This window comes from Coffea arabica, chromosome 11c (genome assembly GCF_036785885.1).
Source record: "Coffea arabica cultivar ET-39 chromosome 11c, Coffea Arabica ET-39 HiFi, whole genome shotgun sequence".
In the NCBI taxonomy this organism is placed as follows: domain Eukaryota; kingdom Viridiplantae; phylum Streptophyta; class Magnoliopsida; order Gentianales; family Rubiaceae; genus Coffea; species Coffea arabica.
Genome location: NC_092330.1, coordinates 4236579 through 4260130, shown reverse-complemented (window position 1 = coordinate 4260130; position 23552 = coordinate 4236579). Strand labels below are relative to the sequence as shown.

Sequence of the window (23552 nt, the reverse complement as noted above, 5' to 3'; positions counted from 1 at the left end):
ATAAGGAATTAAAACATAAAATTGACTTTCTTTTTCAGGATAATACATGCATTTTTGAAGAAAACAAGAAGTTGAAAACCAAAAATGATTTATTGAAAAAGAATGAAATTGATTTACAAAATAAGTTTGATAGAACAACAAGATTTTGTGAAATATTCAAAGAGGAACAATGTGATCGGAAAAGAAGAATGGATAATTTAAATGAGTTTCTCGAAAATAAGAAACAAAACTGCTTTCAAGGAAATGCAACAAAATCTCATCTTGGCACTTATGAGAAGAAGATAAATTCTGGTGTAAATGATTTTGATGTTTATAAGAGAAAACAAGTAAGATTTATTAAACCTATTTATGTAAATAACTAATTGGTTATATGTAGTTTTATTGTCAAAAAGATCCCATGAAAAGTAATTGTTATGTGAGGAAGAACATGAGAAGAGACATGAAATACATGTGGATAGTTAGACTTGATACTAACTCTCAAGGACCCAAAAATTAAATGGTACCAAATATTAGTTTTTGAACTCTTGAGTAGGTGAATCCGGTGAACATTATTAAGGAATCAAAGTGGTTCATAGACAGTGAATGTTCAAAACACATGACCAGTGATCCATCACAATTCATCAATCTCAAGCAATAGTTTAGTGGTATAGTGATATTTGGAGATGATATGAAAACTAAAACAATTGGAATAGGAGATACTGGAAAGATTAGTGAGATTTTTGTTCATAATATTCTTTTGATTGACAATTTAAGTCATAACTTGTTGTTTTATTCAAGAAGCATGAGCGCTTAGTTCTTGATTCAAAATTTAATATTATTTTTAAAGGAAAAAGATTCAATGACATCTATGTTGTGACTCTTGAAAATATTATTTCCTCTAACCTGCAATATCTTAAAGTTTCAAATGAAAATCTTTGGTTGTGGCATAGAAGAGTTTGTCATTTCAACATGAATTTGTTAAAAAAAAATTTTTAAAAAGAATCTTGTTATAGTTTTGTCAAAAATTAAGTTTGAAAACGATAAAATCTGTGATACTTGTCAAATTTAAAAAAAAATTAAAGTCTCTTTTATACCCAAAAAATGTGTTTCTACTTCAAGACCATTGGAGTTTTTACATTTTAATTTGTTTAATCCTACACAAATTGCTAGTTTGAGTGATAAGAGATATTACTTAGTTATTATTGATGATTATTCTAAATACACATGGGTGATTTTTCTTGCTCACAAAGATGATACTTTCAAAAAATTTCATTTCCCTATTTGTAAAAGTTCAAAATCTGTTTGGTTTAAATATTGTTAAAATTAGAAATGACGATGGTTCGAAATTTAAATGTTGTAACTTTTCGAAATTTTGTAATCACACTTTAGGTACTCTAAGGTCATTTGCACTTCATATTAGGATGCATTTTCAATATTCTTTTGTAATTTTCTTTTGATGTTTATGATGCTCTGAATTGAGTTTTCTTTAATATTTTTTGAATGATTAGTGGAATTTAGTTAATATTACTGAATTTTCTGCTATTTTTGTTTTTGAATATTACTGAATTTTTATGATGACAAAAAGAGGGAGAAAAGAATAATGCTGATCTAATGATGATTTATTTTGATAATTATTTTGATGTTTTGAATTTTGTTGAGGGATGCAATATGTAAGGGAAAGTTATTCTGATATGTGTAAGGGGGAGATGCTATGAGATTAGTTCTATATGGTTTTGAAAGCGATGAGTGAGGGGGAGTTTATGCTCATTTTTTTTTCTTTCTTTCCATTCATTATTTTGTCATCATCAAAAAGGGAAAAAATGTTGATCTTGGTCCCTATCTTTTGATTTTACAAAACAATTGGATGATACTAATATCTCTTCAAAAAAAAATTCTTTCAGATATGAAGCAACCTGATTTAAAAAACAAGAGCATTGAAAGAGATAAAGGAAGTTGAAAACTGTCGGACGCTCGTGAAGACAACACCGAACGTCCGATAATCAATACAGAATTTCAGACGCATAAAGAACTCCATCACCAGACGTCCGAAAGAATTAAGAAATTCCTTCTAATTCACTGTCTGCTTTCGGACGCAAGCATTAGAGGTACCGAACATCCGAAAGAATTGAAAAAGATTTTTCAAACTCTCTACCTATTTTCGGATGTAAGTTTCGGAAGTACAGGACGTCCGATTCTTCCAACGGCTAGTTGACTTTTCAACTGCCTTTTATCCATTGGAAGCATTAATGAATCACTTTTTTGGTCTCATATAAATAGAGTATGATCCGAAATTTCAAATAACTTTTGCACACTGAAAATACAAAAGATATAGAGTAGTTTTAGTAAGAAAACACTCTCCAAGGAAGATTTGTAGTTTTGGTGGTGTGAAGTTCATTGTAAACTTTTCATTTGTGAGTGAATACTTCAATAGTGTAACTCTGTGAGGGTTATTCTGAGGGATAGTAAAACTTCCTAACTTGGCCGAGTGGAGCTTGGGACAAGGAGAAAGTAAGCCTTCCTTTGTACACAAGATTGGTTGTATTTCATCAACTTAAAGAAGTTTGTTTGAATTGATTTTCAAACTCAAGAGGAGTTTGGTAGTCAATTGGTTTGCAATTCCTTTCTTCCTATTTACTTATTATTATCTTGTGGTCTTTAAATTGCTTATATCTTCTACTTCTCTCAAGTGATTTTGTTCATTCATTGATTGATTCATTGTGTGATTATTTAGAAAATAGGGTAAATTTTATATCAAACAAAAAAATGCCCATAACTTAATTAGCTTTATAATCAATCTAATTCATCCCCGCTCTTAGGTTGTCTTCGGACCTTACACAAGCAAGTAATAAGAATTGTTAGTGTATGTAAAAGAATCCAAAAATGAGGATGGAAGAGCAAGTCCTGAGAAAAATTGAGAGAACCAGAGGCGACTGGCGAGGCATCAACATCATAACTACATCAGGCAAACACGACAAAGCAAAATAATCCACAATTAGAAGTTCAAGAGCCTCTTAGTCTCTTGTAGGTCAATTGAAGACACTTCTCAGATTGTAGAAATTACCAATACTATAATCTAGTAGTAGTATTTGTATCTTAATTAAAATTTTCACAAACCTCCAGCACAAGCTAACATCATGTGTGAATTTTAATTCCATCACTTTGTTATATATTATTATATTTAATTTAATTTAGAACTTTATGTTATCTTGTTAATAAAAGGGGACGATCTAGTAACAAAAACTTGTTAAAAGATTCTTGTATTAATCAGTTTATCTCATGTCATATGTTAAAATTATAGATTAATTTTGGAAGGTTTCTGAGTTTATTCTGCATTTGAAAGTACCCATCCAAGTATCAAATTATTTAGAGCAAAAGGGATCTTTTGAATCTGAACATGCCCAAAGAAATTGAAAAATAATTTTAATATAAGAAAAAGATAAATTTATTATTAGTGACCGAGAAAATCCTTGCTAGAGTAGGAAACACCCTACTTTTAATTAGATCAAAACTTTTCTGTCAAGATTGTAGGCGAGGAATTTTAAAAGAGAAAAATTAAATAATAGAAATAATTAATAAAATATTCTTTTTTAAATTTGATAGAATTCCTCTTTCAATCTTTGTAGCTTTCTGTATCTTGTACTTTAACTCGAGAGTCGAATCGATATCACCCGTAGTCCTTTATCATTCTTAATAGATGTGCAATTAAGTAAATTTAAGCGGACAAAAAAGTCTAAAAGCTTTAAAGCACACTTTTTGCAAGTTGAGTTTACATTTACCTCCCTAACATTTGTCTAAATTATAACATGAATGCTACAATTGATACAAAATTCAAACACATTCTAATCTTTTTTTAGTAGACAAAATTTTATGAAAGAAACACCAGCTATTCTTCAATTCCTATTACACAAGAATTGAGCTGATATCGATAGAGAACTCGTAATATTGTTTTTCAAATACCAATTATCTTTGTTCCTTTTTCTTTCCATTGATTCGTAATATATTTTAAGTATGCTAAAAGTGTCAGTTGCTTTATGAATAATAACACAGATCGGTTATAGCGTAATCTTCGACAACTTAGGTGGCATTTTCATAAGCAGATGGACCGGTTATCATATAATTATGCCCGAGTAATGAAACTTGTTTAGTGATAATGGAGTTGGAAGAGAATACCTCATTTATCTCTCTCTCTCTCTCCCTCTCTCTCTCTCTCTCTCTCACACACACACTCTCTCTCTCTCTCTCTCTCTCTCTCTCTCTCTCTCTCTATTTTCATTGCATTCCTTGAATTTGGAGTTTAAAAGTGTTTTTTTTTCTGACAGCATATGGAGCAATTAGTATGGGTTTAGGCCTGTGGCTTGAAAGAAAAGCAAATGATGGCCATCGATTTGGTTGTATTCATTATTAGGATTTTATAAAGTAAATGAATGAAAGAGTCAATTAAAAGATTTTGGTGGTTGCATGTTTTTGTTGTTGACTTAACGGAGGTCTCTAAGAAAATAGAAGTCGACCAACAGTTGGAAGTGTTGAACAACAGCAGGTCTCTTTAAGCCATACATTTGTGAGCTTGAAGGGTCAATTTGTTAGTTGACCATATACAGGGTCTGATTCATAATTTGACTGAACCTCAAGCCAGGTACAATTAGATTGACCATAGTTAAATGTGATGCCCATATACCGTAAAAACAGACATAATTCACGCCCAGTCTCGCGACCAAGGAAGACTACACGCAATTAGAGAGTTTTAGAGAATTGCTATCGCAATTAGAAAAACTCCCTTATGACAAAAAAATCAATATGTACAAATATCTCAAAATTTTACAATTCTCCCTCTACGAGATTGATTAGTCTCTGTCTGGCCAAACTCAATGCAACTAACTACCGGACCTTCTCGATGCCCTTCCCCGAATAAAATGTGCACAAAAGGTAAAGGAAGAGACATGAAGAGAGAACTGAGTTCTCTCAAATTGTCAAAATCAATGGATATCACAAGAATATACATTCTGTACATGTTCTGCTATGAACTCCTAACCCTTTGGCATTACTGAGACACACAATCGACTAATCCACCTGCTTCAAAATTTCCCAAAGCGTAGGGGCTGCAAACAAAACTCAGCCATTTAACTTTGCCAAAAACTGGCTTAGGTCATATTCTTCAGTATATTGAGACTGATCCCAAAGCTCCTCTAGTCCGCCAAGGATTTTTTTGAGTCCCCTGCTGCTACCTGGTAATTTGGTTTCACCATCCAAATTCTCAGTAGAAGTCCGTGATATCCTAGGTCCCTGTATATTTGAGATGCATTGTTCACAAGGTAAAGAGGGTCAAAGGGATGCCTTAATTATAAAATGACACTTTTGCATGAAATAACATTAATACAACTCAGAAAAGAATTCAAAGTTTTACCTTTCCATTCTCCGCTGGAGTAAATAGGTCAAGCAACTGATCGGTATTCATTGTTTTGAGACTGGCATTATCTGCATTGATGACTGCATTGGCAACAGAGACTTTGAACCTTTGGAGGCTCATGACTTTTTCTTCCAATGTTCCTCGCATGATAAGACGATGGACATTGACTACTTTCTTTTGTCCCAGCCTGTGTGCCCTATCCATTGCCTGCAAGCGTACAAGTAGGGAAACATTTACTTTGACAAGAAAAGTAGGTTTGGCATCATCTTGAATACATCTCTCAAAATTTCTTTATCAGGTCAAGCAGAACTTATTTGTAGTTTCCATATTGCAGGAAGGATGCTGCTAGTTTGGAGGAAATAGAGGGTATGCAAGACACAGCAAGTGAGAACTCAGTTCAGACAAGTTGATGCAAGCTAAATTGAAAATCTTAGACGAAACTAGATGACAATACAGTAAATTCTGACATGTTCCAACAATAAAGGTTAAAAGGTAGGTCTAATCAGGCAATGAAAAGGCGAACCTTCATGATTAATAACTTAAAACTGCAGCAAAGCTTTCATCTATCAAGTAGGCGACCTACTAGTTTCTCTGATTGTCAGAGTATTTATTTCCTCCACTTGAGAAATAAAAAAAAAGAGATATCCATATTAAACATAGAAACCCTTTCGTGCCACTGGTAATTCCTCTATTTCTTTTTAGGTTTTTTTTTACCAAAAACAAGTTCAGGTATAGCAATCAATGCCAAGGATGCTCCACAAAAAACTTTATTGGAGTGTATGTACCTGATGATCTCGCATGGGATTCCAGTCATGTTCCATAAATACAAGGGTGTCAGCTGATGTCAGGTTCAATCCCAGCCCACCAACTGCAAAAGAGTGACCATTTATCACTTAACTGCAAAGAATCCAAACCAACTTGTATCTTTAACAAAGACCAAAATTTTAGAATCCCACCATGTGTTGTAAGAAGCAACGCATCAATAGTAGGGTCTGAGTTGAAGGCTTTTACAATCTCAAAACGTTTCTCTGGTTCAACAGAGCCATCAAGTCGCAAGTATGCAACACTGTTTAAAGGCAAGCAAGTTGGTTGAGACAAGCAATTACAACAGTGCAACCTTGATGAAACAAAGAGATGCTACAAAGCTATAGGAAATAAGCTTCACAAGCATCAAAGGATGATGATGATTTCTGACGAAAGCCTCCATCATTAGAGCCTTTGTTTGACAATTAAATAGCTTAATGAGGAGAAGACTCACTTTTTCATATGAACGTGGAACAGATCTCTCTCTATTAGATCCAGAAAAGCCTGCATCAGCAGTCACAATTACATCCCAGAAGACAGGATAGACAGATGTTACCATGAATAGATAATATAAGTTGTTCATAAAGAAACTTGCAAATAAGTTGCCAAAAGATAGAGGAAAGATTACTTTATGCTGTGCAAATATCAGAACCCTGTGTTGCCCTACAGCAATGGAACCTTCAGAACTTGAAGCCTCAATTCCTATTCCACACTCTTCCAGAATCTCTTGTAGGGCTATAAGTTTGGGAGAGTGTTGGAGATTATGAAGTTCAGAGATGTAATCAGCTTTACCAGGGAAGAGGTCCGACAAAACAGTTGAGACTGTTTCTGGAACCTTTTCCCCAACAACAAGCAATGGATGGCTGCAAAGTTTTAGCAAGTACTGAAGTGCCTGAAAAATTGCACAAGGATAGACATCAGGCCACAGTACTGGAATGAAATGGTAAAGAATGCCTCTGAATTACCTGGAAAACATGGGATGATGTTTTGGTTGAAGGATTTCCTTCTCCAGCATCTAACTCATTCAGCTTCACAATACTTGAGATTTCTTGTTTTACGTGTGAACCAGAGAATTGTTCATAAAGTCTTAGCTGCAGAGGACTCAAGTCACAGTATCTATCCTGAATTATTTTTTCAGGCAAATCAGACAAGACTTCATCTTTTGTTCGGCGTAGCAGAAAAGGCATGACCTGTCAAAAAGCCATCCTTCAGCAAACAAGTGATCCATAATACTATTAGGAAAAGCTCATCAAAACCCTTCTTTTTTGTTCATCAAATACCTTAAAAAACGACAATAAAGCCAAAAAATCGTACCTGCTTATGCAATGCTTCCATGGCTAGTGCACCTGCCTCAGCATCCTTTGAAGAACATTTAGGATCCCTGGCTGCTAGCAGCGGTTTCCCATAAGTAGCTTGAAACTATAACACGGCAATAGCACGAGACTTGTAAATAAAATGCAGTTCAGAAATAAAATAGTACACATAACACCCCAATAATCTGGAAACAAAGTTGACACCATCTCTAAACCCTTGCTGCCTATGACACAGCAATGAGAAAGTTTTAAGACAAGCCAAGACAGAAAAAAATGGCAGATTTGTATAGACGTTTATTTGAAAGAATATCCCCAACATTCAAAAGAGAAGGGTAACTGACAGCGTTAAATAGACTCAATAATGATTTGAAGAGTCTTTTAATCCCCAGTTATCATCCTTGTTTTGTGCTGAATAACCAATGCCCTACTTTTCTGACTTAATTAAGTCAACTACTCATTCCTTTTTCTAATTTCATAAGCAAATACTTCGATTAGAACAGAAAAGCAGTAAACCCCATATACAAAATGTTTCGAAAGAAAGATGCTCAGGCCTTCAAGGGAAACCTATAACATCATTCTCAACTCTCCAAGTTGCATATTGCTTGCAAATAAGATCCATCAATCTGGAAATAAAGAAAATTCTAATGACACAACATGAACATCTGACCCATAATCTCCTTCAATATGCACTCAAATTATTTATGAACTTCACATGTTCCAATCACACCAATCCAAGAAGCAGATAAAAGCAGAATCAGTACAAGAAACAAGGTATGCTGCACACAAACTTTTCCTGGTAAACTTTTCTAGCACATTAAAGAAGAAAACACAGCTCCGCCAACTAAAAATATAGCACTCTTTCAAACAGGTCAATTCAGAATACCAAAACATAAAGAACATCAAGATGTTTCAAATTGGGTTATGCTCACATACTTGTCTTTCTGTTCCAAGAAATCCTGGCATGAGAAAGTCAAAAAGTGACCACAGGTCCAAAACGTTGTTCTGCAATTTGAGGTAGGCAATTGTAAGATAAAAACAAAAAGCAAAACTTTATTAATGAGCATAATATGATCTGCATGAAGGGTAACCTGGATGGGTGTTCCACTGAGTATGAGGCGGTGCTGGGCCTTCAATTGTTTCACAGCAGCTGTAACTTTAGACTTTGAATTCTTTATGATGTGTCCCTCATCCAGAATACAGTAGTTCCAAAAAACCTGCCCAAGATAATCAATATCTTTGCGGACAACATCATATGATGTCACAATGATATTATGGTTGTCAAATTCAGAACGGAGAGATATACGATCTTGAGCTGAACCTATATACTGAAGGGTAGTCAGTAGAGAAGTATCAATAAACTTCTCTATCTCATAGACCCAGTGTGCAACTAGTGTTGAAGGACATATTATAACTGATGGTGGAAGCTGCTCAGTTTTGTTTGCATGAGAATGCTCTGCAATATCAGATGCCACAATCGCTGATGCTTGGAGGGTCTTACCAAGGCCCATATCATCACACAAAACCCCATGAAGGTTAAAGCGCTTTAAAAAAGCCAACCAATTTATGCCTTCTTGTTGATACCTAGAAGCAGAAAACACGGGAATCAGTGCTCAAAATCACTAATACTTTGTTGGATACATGTGTATTACACTAAACGAGAGCACAAGTACAGTAAATTGAGTCACTTGATAAATCATAAGGACAGCTAATGAGTCGACACACTCTGCCTCAAGGATTTCAAAATATACATGGTATACTATCATTATGCAACTTAACCAAGTGGGTGATGTATTACTCAACCTAGGAATAACATCATGTATTAACCATCAAACTAGAGCTATTTAAAACATCCAATTGCTTGTGAGAAAGAAGCACATTAGCTACATGCAGAGAATGAGAAGACTTTGCAAAAGATGCACTTACCAACATAGTTTATCCCTGGTGATTTTTCAAGCTAAAATTTAAGATTATTGATTCAAAAGGTTATATTCTGGACTAGAGATGATTGAAACTGTAATGGAAGGACAAAGGTTCTTTACTAATTAGTGCTCATTAGTTTGAAATGCTGAGAAACTGATCCAGTGCACTTTGATCTGAGAGTTAAATACAATGGATATGTACAGTCAGCCCATAAGGCTAGTACTCTTTGTAGCGATGTTTTTATTCCAAGTGGCATGTATATTTATTGCCAGGGATTGTTGAATCATAGTTGAAATCAATCAATCAATCTCTCTCTCTCTCTCTCTCTTAATTCTATACCCTAATGGAGTGTTTTTATCTGATGTGCTAAGTTTTCAGTTCAACAAAAGTTAGCTTCAAGTTTCTTTAAGCCATTTAAATGTGGGTATTTCAGTTTCATGAAGGATTTAACAGGTTTAATCGGCAGCTATCACCCATGGTTAATCTGACCCATGCTATTTAAGTTGTTGCAACAATTAAGTGACGGATTCCCTCAAGCTATGCTATTTAAATAGCTGCAATGATTCCTGAGTTGCTCATAAGAGAGAACGCTCATACAGGAGACCTTATGGAAAGAAGCAAGACATGCGGTAACAAGTATTTCATGGGCAAGGATACTCTAGAAAGCACAAAACATTCAAGGCCCTGAAAAAGGAGCTCACCCTTGTAGAACCTATTACTCGGCCATTAACTTAATTGGCATGCCAATGAATCAAAGGACATCCTTTCAAGTTGGATGTCTAAAAAAAGGGGGTAAAAGCCAATTTCTCTTGATTCCTACATTACATAGAGGACATCATCTTTGTACTTAAGTATGAGATGACAAAATGATGCAGGATAAATACTGCAGCAGGTGTAGGATAAGGATAAAGGCTGAGTATGGTATTCAATAAACTAGAGAATTAGGATGAGACGTTGAGTAGATTAAGATTTTATCTCATACCTTGACTATTCAGGTCTAGCTTGTACACTAATTCAATTTTTGACATCCAAGACAATTATCTATTCCTTCAAGTTCTTCCAATAGAACTTCCAATGATTTGTGCTTATTAGCCCCCTAAGCAGATTTCTACTGCTTTTTCCTGGCATTCTATTCACTCCTATCTCAAGTAGCCGACATCTAGCACTACCTACCCATTTGTCTTTTCAGTGGATGGCTGTTGTCACATTTCGCCTGAAGCTGCTTGCTGAAAGGAATGTATTGTCAGTGGCTAGGGTCTCTCCCTCCACTAGGATGACTCCCCGAGCCATCCTCATTTGGTACCCTTACACAAGGATCACACACTGTGTTTCTCTATCATCTCTCTGGGGGTCAGTCAGTCGCTACCTTAAAGTGCAGTGTCCCCTCACCCTTTTTGGGTCCATGGGGACACAGCCTGGAGGTGGACCAGGATCTATTTCTTATTACGATGCCCGTGAACATACTAACTCTGAAGTTCAAGCTAGTACTAGACCACATCGTCTTCTGATTGTTGATTACTTTGAAGAAAGTAATCAACAATCAGTCTTTCAAGTTATGACTTCACCAGATTAAAACCTACTGAATTTGAATTTGGATACTATTGAACTTGATGGGTAGTCAATCCATTTTGGTCTAGTGAGATCGCTAAGAAAACATAACTTCTGCTCATGAATCAAAGCAATTTTCCTTAATCTCCTGCTTCCACCTAAGTTGCCTTAATCCTGCGGCAATTGGTATCAGAGCTAAAGGCAACCAAATGATAAACCAAGATGTGATGAGAAATTTCCAACCTTGAACATAAGAAAGCTAGTATACAAAGCACTTAGCCTGGCTTACCTCCTTAAATTAACTCTCAGTTCAGTTGAGAGCTTGTAATCATCAATGTGAGAATTGTCAACCAGTTGCTCCAAAAATTGTGCATCTTCTTTACTTCTAGATAAACGTTCACTAAGGCCAGAAGGTAGGGGAACACCACGTGCAAGTGGAAGAAGAGGCACAAGGGCAGCAAAACTATGTGTTACACTCTGTCTGACAGAATGATCAATGTCACTCATACACCTCAGTAGTGGAACCACCAATAAAGGAGCATAAGGAACCAACTCCACACCAAGTCCCTGAACAAGCAAGCTAACAAGCATGCCAGCACCCTGTCTAGCATGAACAGATGACATGTCACTCAACATAGGAATGACATGTTCTATTACAGAACCCATGACATCTGAGGTCATTGATTTGGCCATAGTCATCACACATCTTGACGCAGCTAGCCTAACAGCAACATGAGAATGACGAACACATTTAAATATGCATGGAAGAAGTGTGAGCAGCTTTGGTCTCAATGTCCAATCCAACATTGGTGCAAGAGATCGAACCACCTGCAATACAAATAGATGAAGGAATGAACTATGAAGTATGAAACTAAAAAAGACTAGGTAGGAAAAATAAGTATTTATTCCAGTTTTCTGTGGCAACTGGCTAGGCTTCACACAGTAGAAAGGAGGCCCAGATTCCAACTAAAGCATAAATTAGTAACGGAGGTAAATTATCTGTATAGTTAATACAAGAAGTATTACTTTTTTAAACAGAGGAGGTTGTCGATAGCTTATTTATCAACATTTTTTCTACTTTGTCAAAGTATAAAACCACCAACACATTTTATTGCCCACATTCAAGTTGTCCAAAAATTTATTAATATCAGAACTCAAATAACAATAGTTAATAGTGGTCATCATGTACCATCTTTTAACTCTATGAATCTTTGGAGTCTCAAAGACACTAATTTCCGAGTCTTTGAAGCTTGAATAGAGGGTAGCTAGTGGACAATAGATTTCCCTTTTCTGGGACAAACTATTTTCCAATCAAATAGGCACTGGTTGCATAGAATGTGGAAGAATTTAATGATGCTTGATAAAGTAAAACAGAGGGCATGGGCATACTTTCAAATTATGCCATTAATAATTTATCAAAGACTAAACAAGGTCATCACCTGAATATTATTTATCAAGACTTGCGAATCTGCAACTGAATCAATAGCTTCATCAATAAACTTTTCTTCTTCTGGAGTCAACCCATCAAGATTACCAGGCTTAAGGACTTCCACAAGGCAATCCCAAAGCTTTGGGAGTTTGTCAAACAATGAACCACCAAACTTCTGGCACAAAAATTTGAGTGCTAGTTCTGAACCACGGCGGCTGATGAAGCCCTCAGCCTTTGATCGGTCTTCACCAGGGGCAAGTATATGAACTTTTGATTTCTGTCTACTGCAAGTGCTTCCAGAAGACGGGAATTCTTGCTCTTCAACTATCTCAATGGAACTAAGGACAGCAGCTAGAGGTGTCTCACAAGGATCCGAACAGGCCAAACCACAAAGATTTTTAATTAACTTGTCATTGGGTCCAGGCTTGCGTGGGATGCAACCAGAAATAAGTTCAGCAAGGGCTTCAGCAGCCTTACTTTGCAACACTTCCTCCTGCAAATAATTGCAGCATGAAAATAAGTAAGAAACAAATTGAAGTATTTCTTTCACAAAACACATGATCCCTTGTGAATATTACCTGCTCCCTTTTAATGGAAGCCATCAAAGGTAATATAACTGGGTTGAGTCTTGCAGGAAGCTCTGACATCCAGACAACTGCCCCAGCTAGTAAAGCAGAGACAGTGATGTGCAAATTACCCTGCATATTTTAGTAGAAATAAAAAACCAAACCATCCACAGAGATGAAAAGGAAAAACATAAAGCATTCGCAGATAATAAATGCCATTGATTTCAAATCATCTATTAAATATACCTGAACACATTTCAGATATCCTGATGTTGTTAAAAGTCTTTGTTTTAACGATTCCAGTTCGTCAAAAGCATCCCTTTCAGTGTATGCTTCAGCACTAGATGGAGAAGGCAGTTTTGATGCAAAATTAATTGCATCATCTGCAGTCAAATTTTCTAGATCCAACTTGGTTGAAGCCAACAGATCATGAAACATGCCAGATGCCTCAGTGATACGGTGTAGTTGAGAAGCCTCATTCCGCATTTTAGCATATGTTCTTGAAAGTTCAGCATAAGGAAGAAGTGTATCCTTTGTCGGGAATGCTGGATTGGTGCAAGCTAACAAATCTAACAACCAATTCCTGAAACCAATCAAAGTTGAAGGACCAACTTCAGAAGACACAGAAACATCCTTCATTTTCAACTCCTGGAACCAAGATATGAGCACCATCGCTGCCACCTGATATTCAAATTATTTTCAAGGTAACATGCAGACCAATCACTACACATCAAAGAGGAAGGACAAAGAAAAATGACAATGGACGGTTAGCATTTCCTATTTGAATGAACTGACTTGTACCTGCCGCTGAACACCAGATTTAGAGTTCAGTGCCTTCCACAATGGATCAATGACAAATCCCAAGGTTGTCACATGCAACTTAGAAGCTAAAATGCCCAATGCAGTTGCTGTAACAACCCGTGTATGAGTGACCGAAATGTCTTCATCAGCACCAACAACTATCTTAGCAGGGCTAGAGAAAGAAGGATCTCCAACTTTATCCTGTGAAATAGCACTGTCTGGAACATCCAAGCGCGTGTTCTTATAAGAGTCATTTTCAAGCCTAACAGCTCTCATCTTAGCTGCAGCTCTGAAATGACTCTTACGAGGAAGCGCTACAGGCCAAAACATTTTCGTGGCATCCAGTGGTGAACCATATGGAGTAGTTGCCAGCTCTATCCAAGAAGAGAAGTACAACTCTACAACACCAACCAAGTCCTCCACAGGGCACTGATATTGATTGAACATGTAATTTATGCAGAAAAAAGGAGCAGAGGGAAGCATATTAGTATAGAGAAAGGAGCAAAAACTTTGGAGAGAAATTAGCTAACATTGTCATAATTTACTCTTTTAACCAGAGAAGTAGCTATTAAGATCAAAAAATTCGCCAGGGAAAAAGAAATTATATAAAACTGGGGTACGTTAAAAGAATACCACAAATACATATATATGTATGTGCATATCCATAAGATCCTACATTCCAAAAGTCAAAATAAAGTCGTAAGTGTAAACTTGTGTAAGAAGGAACTAACAATTCTATTTCTCTGAAACTAAGTCCATGACGACATAAATCTAGAGAATTGATACAAATTTGTGTCCCTAAATCAGATCTGGATGCCTATACCTTCATAAACATTAATTGTTCGAAGCAATAAGGACAAACAAAAGTATCCTTCTTATGGCAGATATTAGATGAAATTCATCTGAAGAAAAGAAAAACAACAAAAATTGCAAATCTGCAAGGAAGTAATTGTCATTTGTTCAAAAACAATAAACGCCATGTTGTAACGCGTTGCAAACCATAAACACTATGTAGTTTAAAACCCCACCATTTACTCCCATGTGCTTTAGAGTAAACGATAAGATGGATGGAAAACATTATTAAATAAACTTTCTTTGCACAAAGACTAATTTAATCCCATAAAGAAAAAACGCATTTGAGATGCTTCTCCTCCCTTTTGCTCACACATCTGCAGAACCATAAAGTTATCGCTCAAGTAACACATTGATTTGTAGGGAGATCAGCTTGCTGATGATGGCCATTGATTTCTCAGGTGATTATATCACTAGCCAAAAGATACAATGCACCACTTCATCTTCTCCCTCAATTATTATTTACCATTTTTCATCTTATCCATTTGTAAGGCAGAAGCAAAAAATTTAAAACAATTTATTACAGCACAACCACTAGTATTTACAATAGTAAATCTGTCCAAGTAGTTTTACAAAAACATCTGTACCACTTACATCCGTTGATTGTTTTAGTCAAACCTAGAGCAAGAAAATTTGAAAAGCAAATCTCTGTGAAAGCAATCCATGGTTATGCTGCCCAACCAGCCCAAGAATCCTATTTAGCAGCCCAGTTAGAATTTTTTTTTTACGGACGTGTGCTCTCGAGTTCTTTGCTCTATTGCAGTCTTTATCAAAAAATGTAATGCTAAGAAATGAATTGCGATACTTGTACTTTGTTTACGCAGAGAAAGGGCAGGAAAGAGTTGCAGGTAGGCATGGAAGAAGAAAGGAAATGGAGGAGGTTGGTCAGCCAAGATTAAGAGAGAGTAGCAGAGAATAAGACACAAAAATAATTATATCATTAGATCACTCACTTTTTAGGTACAAGACTGCAAGACACTGTTAAATTGGATGTTATAACTTTTCTTTTTACTCTAATGCATATGGGGTAAAAAAAATGAAGGGTTACTGGTAATTTCCACAAACAAAGAATGGTTTGTTGCACCAACAAGAGGAAATGGAAAATAGGAAAAGAAAACACCCTTGCAAAGGAAACAGCCTTAGAGAGTTCTATTCCTCCATTTGCATGCATTCAAATATAAAATCTGTTTAACTACATTCACATTTCCAAGGTTTTTGTCCAGCATTATTCCTCAGAATTGCACATACCAAAAGAACCCCCGAACTCCATCATCGTCAGGAAATTGATACAGAACATACAAGAACACTCAAAGCATTCATGCTTTCTAAGGTATAGTAATTAAAAACATTATTTTTAGAAAGGAGCTATTGATAAATGGCATATTTACCCAAATAATAGAGTTAATAAGGCAATGAAAGAAGAAAGGGAAAAGAAAAAAGAAGAACACATGAAGCGCCTCCCAACATCCTTGCCATTTTTTAAGTGAGTCCCATTCTGCTATCTAGCCTCCCCTCTCTTTCCATGAACTCCATCATTGTCAATAAATGATACAGAACATACAAAAATGCTCCACATGTACATGCTTTCTAAAGTATAGCAATTAAATTATTTTTTGAATAAAAGCTATAGTTAAACGACATAGTTACCCAAATAATACAATAGTTGATAAGGCAATTAAAGAACAAAGGAAAAGAAAAAAAGAAGAAAAGACAGAAATGCATCATCTCCCAACATCCTTGCCATTTTTCTAAGTGAGCCCCTTCCTGCTACCTTGCCACCTTTCTCTTCCCTCTGTCCTCCCCCTCCTTCCCCTGCAGTCACCAGTCACCCATTCTACAAAGCCATATACAGCCTCCCCCCTCTTACCACACTTCTATTCTCCTTTCTCCCTCTATCTACTGCCCCAACTTGGAGGCCTCCTCCTTGCCCTTTCCCTGCTTAATCCTTATCCATCATCCCTAGCTCCTCCACATGGTACCCTCTCTCTCTCACTCACTCTCTCTTCCCCCCCCCCCCCAAACAACAACAAAAAAACAGAAAAAAAAAACACCATTTAACACAAATGTGTAAAGAAGGCAATAAGGTTGTACAAGTCTAAGTACCACCTGAAGGAGGAGCTTCCAAACTCTCTCAGTGCAAAGCAAAATTTCCTCGTTTGATTCAAGCAGCAAGTTCTGGAAAACTATCCTTAGTGTATCTCCAAGAATAAAAGAAGGCCAAAACGAGCAAGATGACTCAGCAATACTCTTCTTAAAACCAGCTTCAAGCAAACGCTCCTGCACATGAACTCCAGTGATTTAACATTTTGATTGTGATAAAAGGTTCACTGCAAGAATTTGTCACCAGAAAGATTGAAAAGGAAAATAAAATCTCTGCATTTCATTCAACAGATATAAGCACCTTCACATGCAGAAAATGCTAAAAGAAAGCACAAAAAACAGAAATTACCAAAGTTCGAATGGCTGAATGGCGGACTGAGGTGATGCTGTGTCTCATAAATGGCCACAACCTTGGAGCTAATGTTGATAACATATAAGGATTTTCAAGATAATTTATTTCTTCTCCCAAGTCATCTAGGCGACCAATTTTATTGAGATCAAATTCCTGTTTTTCACAGGATGTGACAGTTCCAAGTGACTTTGGATTCATATGCTCTTGAGTGTATATCTCTGCCAAGAGATTCATGACACTGCAATGTAAAACAAACATCAAATTATGTCCATTAACTTGAAAGATATGTAGACCATTAATTTGAAAAACATCAAAGTATTTGGTCTAAACCAAAAAAGATGCATCGATGAATCAATGAAATAAGAGCCTAACAATCAGCCTCCTAATCTTGTACATCTGGCGCAATCATGATATTCAAAAACAACATAATAGCAATGGTTGCAACAAAAGCATAGATAAAACTTTATTAAACTACTTGAATCAACGAGGCAAAAAAAAAAAAAAGAATCAACGGGTCATTAAGATTGAAATGCAAGATGACGTATGATCATACCAACATCATGAACTACCTGCTAGTAGATGGGCTTAAGTCGTCCAGATCAAGCAATATATCCCAGAGTAGCATAAGTATGGAATGCAAAGTTTGGCCCTTTAGAAAAACAATAGCAGCTGCAGTAGGTAGCAAGGCATCTGCAGCCACAGCTCTTACATCATCATCAGGATCCTCAAGCCCAGCTGTACAGGCAGGGAGAACCAAACCAAGCAAATCGCTTAGCATTTCCTGGAGCCAACAGAAGGATAGTTACTTGGATAGAATAGCTGACACTAAATACTATACTTCATAAATGCACCAGAATATCATCTAAAGTCTTCAAACTCAAGAAAAGAATGTGGAGATTACAAAATCAAGGTCCTAATCAAGCAGACAAAACAGCAAATCAAAAAAATGAATTAGCTATCAGAAGAGCACAAAACACTTGTGTTTCATCAGTACTTGACCAAATAGCAAGAGCCCTTGGCTTCTGAACAACACTAACTCTCTCAAGATATTCTGGCCTCATAAAGGACCAAGTATAGCGAGATTAACAAATACTCAAAAGAAATAAAACAAGAAATTCTGTCCTTTCAAGCATATAAATTTCATTTACATCAATATGAATGCATTTTATATCCCATAATGTTTCATTGTTTTAGGAGATTTCCACTCTAACTGCATATCTCTTAGTTCCTCCTTGGTAATGATCAAGGAAATCAATAACGAAATTTTTAGCATAACAATCTTCCATCTAAGTTCCTGGAGCAATTGTAAAGAATACAACAACAAAATGCAGTTTATGTGGAAAAATATCAGCCAGAGACGTCTATTATCACAAGAGCACACAAGAAGTGGGCCAGATTTTCCATTAACAAGAGCAAATGAAACCCTTTCTTATACAAGGATTTTCAATTCAACAAAAATGTTAACATGGTGGGTATACAGGTGCCTTAAAAATCAAGATGAGGGGAAAGAAAGGAAATCCACAACTTTTCAGGAATACATGTACATCAATCTGCATATGTGCTTCCCCATCTTCCACAATCTATTTATATCGTAATATTACTTGAAAAAGGAAATTTTGATTCCATCACACCAAACGTAGGAAGAAAGACAAATTGGCCAGTTAGCTCTTCTTTTTGAAGCATGTTTTGAAGCCACAAGAGATCTATAAGGACATAATTTACTGGTCTCCTCTTCTATGATGATATGGAAAGCTTAAGCAAGGCAAAGAACACACACTAGAAGCAATCCCTACTCAATTTTTATACTCATCTCATATCTTCCTATATATGAGATCTACTCAATGTTAATGCCACAAATTGGCACTTGAATTCTTAAAAAGATAGTGCCAGAGTAAAAAGCTGCAGACTACAGAAGCAGGCCCATGGAAATCTTACAAAAAGTCAAAGCAAAGGGCAGATGTTCAAATGAGCTTTCCGCTAAAACCTTTGGTAAGCTGAATTGACGAATCACCACAAAAGCAAAAGAGACTTCTAACCTCTCTGGCTCACTGACTAATATGAACATTTCTGAGGGCACATAGTAGTCCAGACTTACTTCATGCATCATTGTTGATATAGAGAAGTAACCAAATCAGGGAAAAAGAAAACATGGATAATAACTAATTTTCTGCATGCCCGTACTCATTAACAAGGAGGAAGTATCAAAGGCCATCAACCAGAAAGGTAGATCGAAAAGAAGTAATTAAACTTTTAATTGATGAGAACATCAGAACAAGGATTCTGCATTCACCTCAAAGTTTCATGCAACATTTCACCACCAACACCCCCCCCCCAAAAAAAAAATCTTTATGGTACTAGAAGCGCAAATAAGTTAAAAATGGGGTGGAAACCAAAACAAAGTTCATTGATTCCTCAAAGGCAGAGGAACTCAAAAGAGTCAATTGTTTCTTTTGAAACAAAGCTTGATTCCTGAAAATTATAAAATGCATGATTATCCAAAAGAAAAAAGAAACTTCTCCCTCTGTCTATAAAAAGATCTTCCCAGGTAAAACAAGAAGAGACACAGCAAAGAAGTCAAATTTTGGAGCGCCATTATCATATGAAGAAAAGAGTACTAACCAACATGGTGAAATAACCCCACTACATCAAGGTATTTGCACTGAATAATCTCATTCTCCTATTCTTTACAAGATGTAGTGAATAGATAAATGTTATACAAAGACAAAATTCTAGAAACTTTCAAATTAGCTAAAGCATCTTAATTCGTACAACCAAAGCTTCCTATATCACATACAAAAATCCAGAAACTTGTGCAGACATGACCCAAAAAATGAGGTGCATATGTCAGCAACAACTGTTATCTAACAAACACTATTCAACAGAACAAATTTCACCTGGCGCACAGCAACCAGATATTTTATTCCCAAAAGACTTCCATGACGAATTTCCCACTCTGGTCTACGCTGAAAGAAACGGGAGCGCTAATTAAATTGGTTGTTAAAAGGAAGAATATTTACAAAAAAAGATCCCTACCAAAACAAGTTCCACTAGATACTTACCTGCATCTGAAGCAAGATATTTAAAGTTTCATGGACTAACGATGGGTGCATATACTTGAGGACAGCACCCAGAGCCTGTGCACAGGTTTCCCGAACAGGAGCAACTACCTGATCAGACACATAGTCTCCAAAACTGTAGAAGACAAATGAAAAAGTTAAGATGCGCATCGAAACTGCTTGAGGATATTTTAAAAGCACAAAATGCATAAACAGTAAAATAACGAGTCATCACCAAACAAAAACAAAAATTACCAAACGTAACACTTAACAAACCTTGTAAAAGCCAAGTAAGTCTATGTTCAGCAGTAGAAAGTACAAGAAGCATTTGCTAGTATACTAGCAATTTCAAATATTACTCTTCATTTCCTAAATTAATGCCATTTAGTCTTTTCTACCTCTAGGTAGAGGCTCCTATCTCCTATAGAAAGCTAAATCCTTGTACTAAAATCTCATGCAAAAAAGAGGATCATACCGGTCCAGTGACAAGACACACAAGAATCGGATTGTACAATGTTGAAGAAATTCACAATTTGTAACCCAAGAATGCCTAGCCACTTTAAGCACGTTCAGCAGCTCAGGATTGTTAGGAAGATCTTTAAATAGATCTGCTTTTTCCATGGACCCCTTATCCTCAGAGCAGATCTTTGCACTTGACATATAACTATTAGGATCTGATGCACTACTAAGGTGAGATTGATGCCCCACCTCCACCTTATCAGAACTAACAACTTCACCATTTGCATGCCCCATAGGCAAATCCCATCCAGGGGCTTCAACTTTTACATGAATACCAAGATTATCATCTTTGGTGGAATCAACAATCGTGTCTGTCAGAAGAGATGATGCACCTTCAAGCTTTGGTCTCTTCAAAACAGGTTGGGACTCTTCAAACAAGATTTGCATATTCAGATCAATCTGTCTCTCCCTCTTAGTTGTGTTTTCTTCACCCACATCATTGAAACTAGAACTCAGGGCACTATCAAAGTTCAGGTCATTCATGATAACTCCAGCACTGGCACCCTGATGGGTTAATATTTCTCTCAAAGCCATAACACTTCCATGACGGACCTCCCAGACTGAGAAATAAAACAAGATAATATTGTTAAGTAAAAAATTTTGCAAAAGTTTGAACTACTAAAGTATGAGTGCTTTACCAGGATCAAACATATCAACTAGCAGCTGTTCAACAAAACTTTGAAAAGGCCAACTGCCATCACCATCACTATCAAAGTTATCATCATCAGAAACAGCATCTGCAAACTGCTGCAGCAAAATATGCTTTCAGATAAAAGCAATTAAAAGCTCACCAAAGAAAAAATAATAAACCAATTGAACGAGACTGCACTTTTTTAACAATGGGAGGAAAAACTTCAATATTTCAGAGAGAGAAGCACAAAAGGTTCACCTACACAGGAATCATTTAAGAAGCTAACTGATATTCCTAATCTCATAGAAAGTGCACCATCTTCCTACTTACTGAAGATATTGCTTGCTGGATGCTTTCTTCATTGATCCATATAAGGACACAGTAAATAATATGAAAAGAGAATTTCATTTATGAACACAGAACTATAGTACACAATCAAATGACCCTATTCCCTCTAGACACAAGAAAGGAATTCAAGAATCTTTGTTATTGCACAGATGAGGCAATATTCTACTGTAATGGGAAAGAAGCAAAACTTGAAGGGAATCTCAAATTGTTTCAGGCTATTTCAGGTCTAAAGTTGAATTTGAAAGATCTGACTGCATGGAAAACTGCAGATGATGGGGAGCCAACCTAATATTTTTTTAATACAGTAGAGGCATCTTCCAGGAAAAGTTGGAAGAAAGCTAGCAATTGGAAGATAGAATTTTCATCCAGCAGATATATTTCCCGCAAAAAGTTCATTATATTGGAAAAAGTTATTTTCTGGTCTTCAACTGACATTTTCAAATTTGTTCCAAGTTGCATTTATTGTTCTAATTTATTCAAAAGATATAGTAATGAGACTGACAAATATGATAGTAGTTAAAGGCACAAAGCAAGCTCGAGCTCAGGAAGCCTTCACAAATCCTATGAAAATCCCATACTATTCTTTGTTATTCTACAGTTATGCATGTTATTCTTAGTTATTCTAAGTGAAAAAAGAAAGAATAAACAAGAGAAGTTTCAGCTTCAGCATACAACATAGCGAGCTAAATTTTCAATGTTCAAAATTTCTTAACTGTATCCATGCTAAACATTATCCTTTCCATAGTTAATTTTCTAGCTTCAATTGACTAACAGGATTCTTGAACACATAATGAAATTTTGATACATTCAGCAAATGGAAAATCCCAGCAAACTTGGTGTGCTTGGATCCCCTTTTAACAAAAAACATTTGTTTTACACACAAAATCTACAGCAATACCCCAAGATAAACACCAAAAACCCCAAAAAAAAAAAAAAAACCCAATTCTACCACACCTGCTTCTTCCAACCCACCCCTGCCTCTTAGCCCCACTACTACCCCTACCGACCCTCAACCCTCCCTCCCTACCCCCGTCCACCACCGCCACTGCCTACAACCCTCCCTCCGTCCCCTCCTCTATTGCTTCAAAGAACATTCTAAACAATGAGAAAACAAGCATAGACTAAGTAGAAGTTTTAATGCAACGGGTTGGTATGAAGAGGGTATGAGGATGACCTGAGACCACTAGAGGATCATGGATTCTGATATTAACTATAAACGTAAGAACCACATTCACAGAGGAGAAAATTGTACCCTCCAGCTAGACACCTTACCCGCGTTTGGTACGCAGGAATAACTCAAAATGGAAACGTCTTTCCACCCAGAACACCCTTCCACATAGAATGGGCAGGAAAAACAATTGTCATTCCACTATTTGGTAACCAAGTCAAAACTGAATGTGCATTCCTGTTCCAATGTTTGGAATGCTGAATATTTAGATGTCACAAAGCAATAAAATTTGTACAAGATTCACTTAATTGCCCAGGATTCTTTGTAGAACATAACATGTCTCTACCTCTGTTCTCTTTCTTTGTGCTACGCTTTTATTTGTGTACCTACAAGGAACTTGGTTGTTCTTATTGCAATAATTTGATTGTTATATCTAAGTAAGTCTACAATATAAAATTTTTGTATTTATTAGCAAAATAAATCACTGTAGAAAAAAGTAATAAAGTCAAACATCCATGTTCCCAATTTATCATTATCTTTTAAATTATCTATGTGAAATTTAATTAAATTCATACACATTTCCACAATATCTAAAAATAAAGTGCAGTGTCTTAAACATTTATTGTCATAGCAGAAAAAAATACATTTATTTGAAATCTAACTAAAACTGCTTGTTATTAAAACGAATTACATTCAATTATTAATTGAATCACCCAAGTTAGGATAAAACTTGACCACCCCCCCAAAAAAAGAAAAAAAAAA

At 36.1% G+C, this 23552-nt stretch overlaps 1 protein-coding gene across 2 annotated transcripts in view; it reads right to left on the bottom strand.

Annotated features, from left to right (window-relative positions):
- Window positions 1-4718: 4718 nt before the first annotated feature.
- LOC113715712 (TATA-binding protein-associated factor BTAF1-like) overlaps window positions 4719-23552 on the bottom strand; it is a 28534-nt gene continuing 9700 nt past the window's right edge. Inside the window, exons 8-29 of one of the 2 annotated variants that reach the window (XM_027240002.2) lie at window positions 21282-21390; window positions 20600-21203; window positions 20128-20260; window positions 19963-20031; window positions 17638-17849; window positions 17066-17306; window positions 16723-16893; window positions 13765-14193; window positions 13210-13644; window positions 12976-13095; window positions 12408-12890; window positions 11258-11796; window positions 8589-9081; window positions 8434-8502; window positions 7502-7606; window positions 7153-7377; window positions 6816-7079; window positions 6642-6691; window positions 6340-6449; window positions 6169-6251; window positions 5381-5590; window positions 4719-5259 (exon numbers count right to left, since the gene is read on the bottom strand). In XM_027240002.2, the coding sequence (XP_027095803.1) occupies window positions 5089-5259; window positions 5381-5590; window positions 6169-6251; window positions 6340-6449; window positions 6642-6691; window positions 6816-7079; window positions 7153-7377; window positions 7502-7606; window positions 8434-8502; window positions 8589-9081; window positions 11258-11796; window positions 12408-12890; window positions 12976-13095; window positions 13210-13644; window positions 13765-14193; window positions 16723-16893; window positions 17066-17306; window positions 17638-17849; window positions 19963-20031; window positions 20128-20260; window positions 20600-21203; window positions 21282-21390 (5325 nt within the window). In that variant the 3' untranslated portion in view covers window positions 4719-5088. The remainder of the gene's footprint in view (window positions 5260-5380; window positions 5591-6168; window positions 6252-6339; window positions 6450-6641; window positions 6692-6815; window positions 7080-7152; window positions 7378-7501; window positions 7607-8433; window positions 8503-8588; window positions 9082-11257; window positions 11797-12407; window positions 12891-12975; window positions 13096-13209; window positions 13645-13764; window positions 14194-16722; window positions 16894-17065; window positions 17307-17637; window positions 17850-19962; window positions 20032-20127; window positions 20261-20599; window positions 21204-21281; window positions 21391-23552) is intronic. The other variant, XM_027240003.2, reaches the window with a different exon arrangement.